Here is a 12,879-nt window from a genome sequence, read left to right on the forward strand (position 1 = left end):
GTGTTAAATTTATAGAGACTAGGTTGAAAAAAAAAAAAAAAAAAAAAAAAAAAAAAAAAAAATTCTGGAGACCGGTCTCCATCAATAGGCAGCTGCGTATGCCATAAAGCAGAGAAGAAAGATTGAAAATCCTCGAAGAAGTTAGTTGTCCCTTTCTGCAACTATACAATCCCAACATTTAGGCCAAATTTACAAAATGTCACAATTTTAGCAAATTTTTTGAAGGCATTCTATCAAAGTTATTTAGTTATACATCATATTTTTGAAATTCAAGTTCGACAAATTTGGATTTCAACTCAAATTCGAGTTCCATATAGCTCGCATGGCATGCCAAACAGTAGAGACTGTGCTTCTTGGAACTCGAAAATGTGCTACATAATTAAATAATTTTGTCAATGTTCTTTTTTCCTTAAATTTTGCTAAAACTATGGTATTTGGAAAATTTGGTCCAACATCTAATAGTTTACATTATATTCCAAAGCAACTTGGGATCAATAAATATCTGGGAAATTGCTTTCAGCAAAAAAAAAAAAAAAAAATCTGGGATATTACTGGTTAAATTAAAAAAGCAGTGTCTTTTCTTTTCTTGGGTTATTAGAAATACAAGAAGTTGTCTACAATACTCATTATAGACAACCTCACTGAAGGCCAAGAAAAAAAAAATATCAGTTCATAAAATGGAGCTAACAACAATTGGAAAAAGCACCCAATCATCATTTCAACACCATGCTTCAACTCTCGAGGCTGGTGGAGATTCTATCATAGAGGAAGATGAGGAACTTGAGCTGCAATGGGCAGCAATTGAGAGACTACCAACATTCAAACGGCTCAGAACCTCAGTATTTGATATTGATCATGACAATGGAAGTGGAAAAGAATTTAAAGGTAAGAGAGTGACTGATGTTACCAAGCTTGAAGCAGTTGAAAGACATCTGTTTATTGAGAAGCTCATAAAGCACATTGAGAATGATAATCTCCGGTTGCTGCAGAAACTAAGAGACAGAATAGACAGGTATCTCAAATTTTAGTTCATATATAGTGAAATGCTTATCTCGTTCCAAATGCTTCGTTTACATATATTTTCTTACCAGTCAGAATAGCACTCCAAAGGCCTCTAAATTACAGATGACTGAAGCTATGTTTTTATTTCTATTATGACCTCTAACTTCAGCCTGTCACAGAACAGAATTTTCTGCAACTTATAAGTGATTAGAGTAACAATACATGTAGTTGAACTTGACTAGTTTGTTGAGAATCCACAGCTGAGCCTAAAAGTTTGGGAGCAAGGCTTAGTTGTTGTTATCATAAGTTATCAGAGCAGTAAAGCTTTTTTGGATCTTATATTAGTTAAGTACTTCGTGGTCAAAGTAAACTGGTTTTATAAAAAAAATTCCTTTGATGATACATCCAATCCACAAAATCAAACTACCATACATATCCTTGGTTGTCCTGCCCTTAGGCTTTGGCAGAATTGAAAAAATAAAGCCTTTTAATTAGTTGTAGGAATTGTTAGGTGGATAAAATCTGTGCTCAAGGGTTAGATATTTTCTTAATTTATTTAAAACTTTCTTTGATTTGTCATTAATTTTATTGTGGTGCAGGTAGAAAATGCTGGATCCTTTTTTTTTTTCTGCTTCTATCTATCTTTGTTTATCTTTTTTGTCATATGAGTTTTATGCATGTGTATATCAGTGTATATGGAACTCTTCCTGACTGACATTAGTGAGATATGTATCATTTTGATGAATTAAAAAGTGAATTTTCCTGTTAGAGTGAACGTAAAGTTACCTACTGTGGAGGTGAGATATAAGAATCTCTTTGTGGATGCAAAGTGCGAGGTAGTTCAAGGAAAGCCTCTTCCAACACTATGGAATTCCATCATGAGTCCCTTATCAGTAAGTAGGCATTTCTACCTTCTAATTGTAGAAATATCCAGGCCAACTTCCTGTTCTACCTCTAAATCCTGAGTCGAAGAAATAATACATAAAAAAAAAAAAAAAATTCCACTGTCGTCATCAGCAAAAAGAGCTACAACTTTTGATTGACAATTCTACTGAATTTATCTCTTGGACAGGTTTTTACAAAGGTAATCCAGTGCAATTCTCAAGAAGCCAAGATAAACATTTTAAAAGATGTCAGTGGCATCATCAAACCATCAAGGTAAGCCATATATATGTTCGTTGCATAGCAGCAAAGCATAAAATTTATATGGTTAGAAATTTACATTAAATCAATGCTAACAGAACCAACTCACCAAGTCAGCCAAGTTATATAAGTAGAACAGTATGCTAAGATTTGGGAGGTGGGCCAAAATTGTTCACATATGGAATTTCTCTATGAATGCAGGCTTACACTTCTTCTCGGTCCACCAGGCTGTGGGAAAACGACCTTATTATTGGCTCTTGCAGGAAAGCTTGATCAATCTCTTGACGTTAGTATTTCAAAAAACTATAGTAGACAAGCTTAAAAGCAATACAATGCTAGGAAATAAATTTTCATTCTTAAAAAAATTCAAGATTCTATGTACTTTAATTTCAAATCATAAAGAAATTACACCCAAACATGGGTAGTTTCAAAAAACATGATCAGCCATCGCATTTATGCCTTTTCATGCACATAAGGATTTCAATTACTATGAACTTAGAGGAAAATAATCTTATTTATAGTTCATATACATGTTTACAAACTAATCATATCTGGATGTCACAATCTTTACAATAATCTTCAGCTTTTCCTCACTACAGGTGGCAGGGCAAATCTCTTATAATGGCTACATGCTAGATGAGTTTATTCCACAGAAAACATCAGCTTACGTAAGCCAACATGACCTGCACCTAGCTGAGATGACTGTGAGGGAAACAATCGACTTTGCAGCACGCTGCCAGGGTGTTGGAAGCAGAGCAGGTAAGGTTCCTTGTTTCCTTCATGTAGTTATTAGCAGGGTAGTTGTGCACCCATATCAATTTATTTAATTTGAACTTATTTCTTGTTGAAGATTTCTGTTTATGAAATTTTAGTGAAAAAAAAAAAAGATAATCTACGTAAAGATCTACATGATTCAGTAGTGTGCCTATATCCACAGGAGTGAGTGGCTAATCATTCCTCTATATGAAAAACTAGGGTTTACATGTTTATACTGCCAGTCTGCCCCTATTAAAAAACCCTAACCCAGTACATTGAATTTCCTAACATACCTTACTGTACCTTGAGACATTTAAACTAGATACTTGTGTTACTTTCTCATTCAGAATATGAGCCACTACCAATAACATTTTTTTTTTCCACTCTGCAGATATCATGATGGAAGTAAGCAGAAGAGAGAAGGAAGAAGGGATTGTCCCTGACCCTGACATTGACACCTATATGAAGGTATTCATAAGTTGGCAATTTTTTTTAAAGTAATTACTAAAAGTCTTTTGAGAGTATATTAGGCAGTAACAAAATACTTGCAGGCAATATCAGTAGAAGGACAAAAAAGAAATCTCCAAACAGACTACGTTTTAAAGGTAGCTTTTCTTTAAGCAGAGCTTGATTAAAGTAGGCAATGGAATATTTCAAACAAGAAGTTTTTATCAAATTTGATGTGTAAAGTACAATATTTTGGCCTTTTAGATCCTTGGACTCGATATCTGCAGTGATACAATGGTTGGAGATGCATTGAAAAGAGGCATTTCCGGTGGCCAGAAGAAAAGGTTAACTACAGGTTGTTAAAAATGATAAACATGCTGTTAATTTCGTTTTGCTAATGATTCTACCACTACTAGCACATCTCAGTTTATAAATTCTATAAGAGGTTCCCTTGAACAAGAAAAAAAATCAATACAAGCTTGATATCTTTCTAAAAGCTTTTGTTGGGCAATCTTTTTGCTACTTCCTCCCACTTTCTTTTGTGGGGCAATTAAAATGGTTAGAATAATAGTTAAATGATAAAGTTCATAATTTCTTCACAGCTTAAACATTAGGGACAAGTGAGAATTTATCATGGTATTAGAGCATGTGGTCCTGAATTTGAACCCTGTGTCCACTCTAACTGCCATTTTAAAAGTTAAAAATCTCACATGAAGTGGTAGTTTATCAAAAATGGTCTTATATTTGTAAAACCTGTTCCCTAGTGTTGTGAGAAAAGGAAAGAAAATATTTTCCATGCAGGAATATTTTTCTCAACCCAGGGTTTTCATGGCTACTTTGCCTGGCAGGGGAGATGATTGTTGGTCCCACAAAAGCTCTTTTTATGGATGAAATATCGACTGGACTAGACAGTTCCACAACCTTTCAGATAGTTACCTGCCTTCAGCAATTGGTGCACATCACAGATACAACTGCATTAGTTTCACTTCTTCAGCCAGCTCCTGAAACATTTGATCTATTTGATGAAGTGATATTAATGGCAGAAGGGAAAATAGTATACCATGGTCCTCGAACTCATGTACTTCAATTTTTTGAGGATTGTGGTTTCAAGTGCCCAGAAAGAAAAGGTGCTGCAGACTTCCTTCAGGAGGTGAGAGAACATGATTCCTGTTTACAGTTGACATTAATCCTAATTGTTTCATACGCTCAAATTTCAAACATTTGCAGGTTATCTCCAGGAAGGATCAAGAACAATACTGGTACCATGCTGACCTTCCATACAATTATGTTTCAGTGGATCAGTTCTCTCAAAGGTTCAAAGCTAGTTCTTTAGGACAGAAGTTAAATGATGAGCTCTCAAAACCATATGATAAATCTAAGAGCCACAATAGTGCCTTGTCATTTGATATTTACTCTTTGAGCAAATGGGAGATGTTCAAAGCTTGCATGGCCAGAGAGCTACTTCTCATGAAACGGAATTCATTTGTCTATATTTTCAAAACGATGCAGGTGATAATTTACTCATATGACTACTTAGGCTGGTGCATCTACAATAACATTCTCAATCACATTAAACTAACACATTTCCCCTTCCTTTATCCTGCAGCTCATCATCACTGCATTTATTACAATGACAGTATTTATGCGTACTCAAACAACTGTCGACTTGATCGGTGCCAATTATTTTTTGGGCTGTCTATTTTATACAATTGTAAGACTCATGACTAATGGAGTTGCAGAGTTGTCCTTGACAATCACTAGACTTCCAGTGGTTTACAAGCAAAGATCATTCTATCTGTATCCGGCATGGGCATATTCTATTCCAGCATCTCTCCTAAAGATTCCACTTTCTTTGGTTGATTCAATACTTTGGACAGTAATGACTTACTATATTGTTGGGTATAGCCCTGAGGTAGAAAGGTAAGTACTTTTCAAAATCCAATTGAACAAAAATATTAGAAGGATAATCTCTCTCTCTTTAAGCATTAATATACATTTTCTACATATGGCTTAGGTTCTTCTTCCAGTTCCTTTTGCTGTTTGCTCTACATCTAGAATCAACGTCCATGTGTCGTTTCATTGCCTCAGTTTTCCGGACTATGGTTACTGCATCAACTTGTGGTGCTTTGATCTTAGTATTAATCTTTTTGTTTGGAGGCTTCATTATTCCTCGACGTGAGTATAAATTATTTGCTTTGATTCTCAGGGATAACAACTAGACTACTTACAGAGTTTCTTCTTTGTAGCCTCTTTACCACCTTGGTTGAGATGGGGTTTCTGGCTTTCTCCCATGAGTTATGCGGAAATAGGTATAGCACTGAATGAATTTCTTGCTCCACGATGGCAAAAGGTACTTTGAAGAAGACCTAATATTTTTTTGCCATGCTAATTTACAAGAGCAACTAAATAGCTTTAGCTCATTCTCATTTTGTAGGTTTCGAAAGGAAACATGACCATAGGAATGGAGGTTCTAACTACTCATGGTTTGAACTTTGATGGCTATTTCTATTGGATATCATTGGGAGCTTTGTTCGGGTTCACAATACTTTTCGATATTGGATTTATCTTAGCCTTAACTTACATAAAGCGTAAGTTCATTTCAATTAATAAACAAGCATAAAGATTGAATTTTTAAATTTCATCCATTCACCTGTTAGCCTATCATGAATACAGCTCCAAAGATTTCTCGAGCTATTATTTCAAAAAAAAATTTCTCTCAGCTACGAGGAACAGATGATTGTAATGGAAGCGCAGAGCTGGATAACCAATCAACTCTAGCTACTTCTCTGCAAACTACTGTAGAAACAAGAAATTCTGGTAAGATAAAACTGTTAGCCAATAAGTTAGTTAACAAAAAAATTAATTCTCAATACAGTAAATAAATTTTTGGTTCTAAGATGATACAAGAGAATGTGGTTGGTTGTACAGGGAGGCTGGTCCTGCCATTTGAGCCCTTGACAATATCATTTAAAGATGTGCAATACTTTGTTGATACCCCTCCGGTAATCAAGTGCAAATGATGATTCACATATGATTATTTTGAATATGTATACAAGGTAGAACTTACTTGTTACTACATTCCTTCTGCACAGGAAATGAGAGAGATGGGTTTCAGTCAGAAAAAGCTTCAGTTGCTTCGTGATATTACAGGAGCATTTAGGCCAGGAATTCTTACAGCACTTATGGGCGTAAGTGGAGCTGGAAAAACAACTCTCATGGACGTCCTCTCTGGGAGGAAAACTGGAGGTACTGTTGAAGGAGATATAAGAATAGGAGGGTATCCCAAGGTCCAGAAGACATTTGCAAGAATATCAGGTTACTGTGAGCAGAATGATATACATTCTCCATGGATTACTGTAAAAGAATCAGTGACATACTCGGCTTGGTTGCGATTGCCACCTGAGATTGATTCAGACACAAAAGCTGTATGATATCCTCCAGTTCCTCTCCATAGTTATCAATAGTACTATCGTATAGAATTTCAAACAATTTCTGAAGGGACTCAAAATTTCAAGATTGTCTGCATTACTAAATTAAGCCTTATACCAACTATATGGACTGGCTACAAGAGTCTTTAGCAATCTAAGTCAAATTCAATAATTATTGTAACGATAAGAAAATAGAGAAGGCATTGGTGGGTCTAATGGAGTGAATCTTCAAGTTTTTGATTTGTCATGGGGATTGTGACTGTTGACTTTTGATTAAGATCAATACATGACATTGTCCCAAAAAAATATTGGCATGACAGAAACTTAATGACTTGAGACTTGTGTCCACTAATGTGTAACATTTTTAACACTTAAACAACCACTGTAATTTGCTTAAAATTTGTGGGAAAAACAAGAGAATGATAAGGAGATTTCAAATCATGTTTAGATAAATGCATAAAACCCTGAATATTGGTGCAAATGGCACAAACAAACAATAACTGATACTAGTACGTAAAATTTCTATTGAAGTTAGTATACTGCTATAGATACTCTATGAATTACATGGTCTACAATATTATAATGCATTCATAACAGTCTCTATAATATGTCATGCAGAGATTTGTAGAAGAAGTTATTGAAACAATTGAACTTGATGGTATCAAAGATTCGTTAGTTGGAATTCCAGGCCAAAGTGGCCTATCTACTGAACAACGTAAAAGGCTGACAATTGCAGTGGAGCTTGTTTCAAATCCATCAATAATATTTATGGATGAACCTACATCGGGTTTAGATGCGAGAGCAGCTGCAATTGTCATGCGTGCAGTGAAGAATGTAGTATCCACAGGAAGGACAACGGTTTGCACCATCCACCAACCAAGCATTGACATATTCGAGGCTTTCGATGAGGTAGAAGAAATAGTGCCTTATTTTAGAAAATTACGACATACTCCAGCTTTTAATATTGAGATTATAAGATTTATCTACTAACAAATTTTGGCTAAATTATCCTGGCCGTAAAATTAGAAGTCATCTCATTCTTTTTGGGCTAATTATACTACAGGGTCTTTGTAGGGAGCATGTTGTTGGTATCTTGTCATCCGAGGAACATTGACCTGTCAAATGATTACAGTAGATTTGCTTTTCCTGTGCTAAAATCTACCTAAAAATCATATTTCTATCTTCTGGGTAGCTTTTATAGGCTTTTAGTCTATGGATACAACTCAATTCAACTCAAAGGTCCTTAATCTGAACTAAATGTGGGTCATAATATGGATTGTTATGTTATCCTATCCACAGCTATATAATTAGTTACCTGAAAAGTTTATGATATTTTTCTACCTGAATCCGCATCATTTTTGGTATTGCTTTTGCTTTCTTATCTAGAACAGTTAGAACTTGAGCCTAGTATTACAAATAACTCAAGAATGTACAAAAATACTAAGTTTTTTTTATGAGAAAGCAGATTTGAGCCTATTGCTTGTTCCAAGAGAGTGCTCTTGAAGAGTTGAACCCATTCTTGTGCTTCTAAGCAACTTAGCCTTTAATTTTGTTAGACTTAATGGTTAAGTGATTAAATTCATCATTTCCTAACAGCTTAAGCTTTTGGGACAATTGGTAATTTAATATGGTATCAGAGCAGTACTTATGGTTAAGTGATTAAATTCACCATTTCCTAACAGCTTACGCTTTTGGGATAATTGGTAATTTAACAAATTTCATTTCAAATCCTACCTGCCTATTGTTTTGTATGCACCAGTCATTCTAAAGCAACATGCTCTGCAATTTTTCCTTCCTCATAGTTGTGGATGAGCAAACTATACTAACATTATCCATCACTCTTTAGTATCTTTCTTACTATGATTTTGATGTTCTGTGCATAGTACAAAATTAAAATATATCACAATTTTGAGCATTTCATCAAAGTTTTATCTTTACTTAGATTTATATGGTATCTCAAACCATGAGGACAAATTGCTAAATTTATTAAGATAACATGAGGCACATGTTCGACTGTAAAATATTTTCTGTAATCTTCTTAGTATTGCTATTAAATGATATTTTGTACAACTCAGTAATCTTTTTGGTGCAGTTGATTCTAATGAAAACTGGAGGACAGATCATTTATTCTGGAATTCTAGGTCATCATTCAAGTAAACTTATTGAATATTTTGAGGTATGCCAGACTGCCAGCAATTTATGTTGTAACAAGCAAGCAAATTTCTAGTCATAACACTGAACATTCTTTTATAGCATGTTGTTTCCTTGCGTGGATAGACAACTGACGGATACTAAAACCATCTGTATATGTAATAAATAGACGCATGAGAAGGATAAATTTTTGGCTGAATAACATACATAACTTTACTTGCATAAGACATGGCAATTAACATTGAATCATACAAGTTAAAGAGAGAATCTCTAGTGCATGTAAAAGTTGAGTTCCACCAAAAGCTTAACCAAAAATTGGGTCTTGAATCCCAAGAAAATTCTAGTTAAAGTTTCCAAAGTGTTCTGAAATCATTACATAGGTTTCTAAATGTGCTATTATCTTCTGCATATTGATTAATCCAAGAATGTACATATCAATTTCCAGAGTGCTTGAACTATATCTACATACGCCAGTAACCTCCTCCACCTGTCCAGTCCCTGCTGGAAGTGTTAACGTCTTACCTTATTTTGGTGGAATTAGTGATTATTATTTACCCATAAAACATCAAAATCATTAAAGGGAATATATAATACTCCTAACAAAAAACTTGAAAAGTTAAAAATGCTCACCATTGACTATCTTTCACTTCTTTAAATTTGACAATATTAAATAAATCCAAGCATGTAGGTTGCTATAAATCACTGATTTCAATATATTTTTCTATTCAACAGGGTATTGCTGGTGTGCCAAAGATAAAAAATAATTATAATCCAGCAACATGGATGTTAGAAGTTACTTCTGCTTCAGTAGAAGCAGATCTTGATATAGATTTTTCCAGAATTTATAAGGATTCACCTCTGCATCGGTTAGTATATATTTACTAAGATTGATAGGAAAGCTTTGTTGCAAATTGTGTCGAATTAATTTCCTAAAAAGGCATGCATCACTCTATCTAGCAAATTTAAACTTTTCCCAATCGTTTACACATGGTTATGACTTATGATAATTCTATTTGGTTTCTAATTAATTATAATCTTTTTATTGTTCTTGTATTCTAGTGACACCATCAAGTTGGTAAGACAGTTGAGTGAGCCACAGCCAGGTTCAAGAGACTTGCACTTTCCCACTCCTTATGCACAAAGTGGTTGGGTGCAGTTTATGGCATGCCTATGGAAACAACACTTATCTTATTGGAGAAGTCCTGAATACAACTTGGCACGTTTCCTATTTATAATTGCTGCAGCACTGTTGTTTGGGGCAGTCTTTTGGCAGAAAGGAAAGGAGATGTAAGCATCTAGATATACATGCATACATTTAGATAACAATTTTTTTAGAAAATTTTAAAGTACATGCATCTAGACATACATATGCATTGAGATAACGAGATCTCTGAAAAAAAAACCTTTGGGATATATTTTTCTATTTCATTGTTCTTTTAACTCTTATTTTAACTCAGAAGGGGGGTGGGGAAGGTTGTATGCAGTGCACAAAGCTCCCACTTATGGGGGGTTTGGGAAAGGTCATGATAGGTAGTCTTATCCCAATTTATTGAAACGACTGATTTCCGGACTCAAATCCGCTACTTGTTGCTTTTGGTGGAAGACATTTACCATCACACATAGGCCCAACCTCTTAGTTTGGAGGAAAATAGAATAGAAAATTTCTTGTGTTTATTCTTAATAATAAATTTCTTTCAAAAGACAAAACATTGAAAACCACTATGATGCAGTCTTTTTCATTTCCTTCATTACTTTAATAAAAAAAAAAAAAACATGTCAAACACTCTGTCATTACCATCCTTATAAATCCATGGTAATAAACAAAAATTACAAGCTTGATTGAACTTTTGTTTATTAATTGTGGATATTATAAAGCTTCCTGCAGCTAATATTTGTAGTAGACTGGCATGTGAAGCTTTTAAATTCCTTCTTTTTCTTCTTTCTTTCCAAAGAAACACTGAGCAGGATTTGTTCAACATCCTTGGATCAATGTATATGGCTGTAATATTCTTGGGCTTAAACAACTGTTCAACAGTTCTTCCATATGTGGCAACTGAGCGCACTGTTCTGTACCGGGAAAAATTCGCAGGAATGTACTCCCCAAATGCCTACTCATTTGCACAGGTTTGATAGTGCTTTTATCAAAGAACAACAATTTTTTTCTTTTACAAAATCAATTGTATTGTCTTGATATTTGATGAATAACAAGGGTAATAACTTTTTTTTTTTTTAATGTTGAAGGTGATCATGGAAATACCTTATGTAATTTTGCAAACAATTTTGTATGTGGCCATTACATATCCAGCAATAGGATTCTACTGGTCAGCTTACAAGGTCTTTTGGTACTTCTATGCCACATTCTGTTCTCTTCTCTACTTTGTATATTTAGGGATGCTGCTAGTTTCAATGAGCACAAGTATCGATGTAGCTTCCATACTGGCAGCTGCAATCTACACCATATTGAACATTTTCTCAGGCTTCCTTATGCCAGGACCGGTAAACCCTTTCAACTCTTCTATAAGTAGTCACTTAGAATGCTGGTTTAATCTTATAAACAGGAAAAATATGTTAAATGGATAGAAGCATTTATAAACACACAAGGGATATCTTCCTCTGTACCAAGAACATTCTCATTCTTAGAATATTCATTACCTTGTCTATCTGATGTTTAACATGATGAAAATGAGAATGCAAAAATAATGTAGTGAGTTACCACTTCTTACCGAAGTTTCCTAGAAAGGTGGAAGAGCATTAGAGAAAAATTTCTGCATGTGCCCCCAAAACTTTTTGCTATTTCCATAGAGTGATGTTATATATGGCTACTGCATAAGCCTTACAAACTGCATGTCAACTTTTAAAGAAAAAAAAAAAAAAAAAAAAAAAAAGTAATTCAGAAATTTATTTATCATGTTGTTGATGTAGCACCAATCACATTGATTGTCACCTCAGTTTTTGGTAGTATCTATAGCATTTTCCTTTCACAGAAGATAGTAACACCACTTTCAGTTTCTTTCCTTACACATGTCTGCATGGGTACTAGGGATTTGCAAATAGTCTTTAAAAAGTTATCATACCTGAATGGATCATAAAGAAAGTTGTTCCACGGTGTAGTACTTCTTATACCATTAAGCATTGGGTACAGTCAAGCTAAACATAATAACTGTGTTACTTAATATGCAGAAAATTCCTAAGTGGTGGGTCTGGTGCTATTGGATCTGCCCTACATCTTGGTCCCTAAATGGCCTGCTGACTTCACAATATGGAGATATAAAGAAGGAGATACTAATCTTTGGGGAGCTCAAGACAGTTGGTTCCTTTCTTGAAGATTATTATGGCTTTCGACAAGATCAATTGGGCCTTGTGGCCTTTGTGCTCATTGCTTATCCAATTATTTACGCTTCCCTGTTTGCCTATTGCATAGGGAAACTAAATTTCCAACGGAGGTAGAAATGAGCAAAAAATTGCTTGAAATACACTCCACGCAATTGTATGGCATAAATATATGTATAGATATTTGCAGTTCTATTGCATGACAAGAAAAATAGTTTTTGGCAGTATATAAATTCTGTGACATGCCTATAGAACCAGAGATTTTAGAATCAATACCTTCCCCTCCATCAGAAAGACAATGTGATGAAGGGTGGTATTTGACAACTCAATTGTACGCCAAGAAAATATAGTTCTTGTAGCATGGATTCTTATGGTTTGCTTGTAAATCACAGAAAGTCCCAAGTGGTGTGACAGAAAACGTTAAAGCTACTAACAATTTTACTACAAAATACTTACAAACTAATATGCCAATAATTGTGTAACACATAACCCGCTATATAAGGGCTTTGTAAAATCTCATCCTTCTTTAGTTTACCAATACAAAAATGAAAATCTCCTTCATTTGCTCCACTGACTCTTTCCTTATTTTTATTTTACTAACACTAAGCTATATTGTTACATA

The 12,879-nt window shown here is 34.5% G+C and overlaps 1 protein-coding gene across 1 annotated transcript; it reads left to right on the forward strand.

Moving 5' to 3' along the window:
- The first annotated feature begins 604 nt into the window (after positions 1-604).
- LOC115992590 (pleiotropic drug resistance protein 3-like) lies at positions 605-12,479 on the forward strand. The gene is made up of 24 exons (XM_031116817.1): positions 605-1,012; positions 1,772-1,895; positions 2,075-2,160; positions 2,347-2,431; positions 2,745-2,904; positions 3,293-3,369; positions 3,453-3,506; positions 3,613-3,703; positions 4,197-4,498; positions 4,576-4,857; positions 4,955-5,268; positions 5,363-5,523; positions 5,595-5,698; positions 5,783-5,936; positions 6,022-6,165; positions 6,277-6,350; positions 6,441-6,773; positions 7,395-7,685; positions 8,869-8,952; positions 9,660-9,793; positions 9,987-10,214; positions 10,880-11,051; positions 11,169-11,423; positions 12,108-12,479. Exons 1-24 carry the CDS (start codon positions 678-680, stop codon positions 12,372-12,374), a joined length of 4,311 nt encoding a protein of 1,436 aa, XP_030972677.1. The 5' UTR covers positions 605-677; the 3' UTR covers positions 12,375-12,479.
- Positions 12,480-12,879: the final 400 nt, after the last annotated feature.

This window comes from Quercus lobata, chromosome 5 (assembly GCF_001633185.2).
Source record: "Quercus lobata isolate SW786 chromosome 5, ValleyOak3.0 Primary Assembly, whole genome shotgun sequence".
NCBI lineage: Eukaryota > Viridiplantae > Streptophyta > Magnoliopsida > Fagales > Fagaceae > Quercus > Quercus lobata.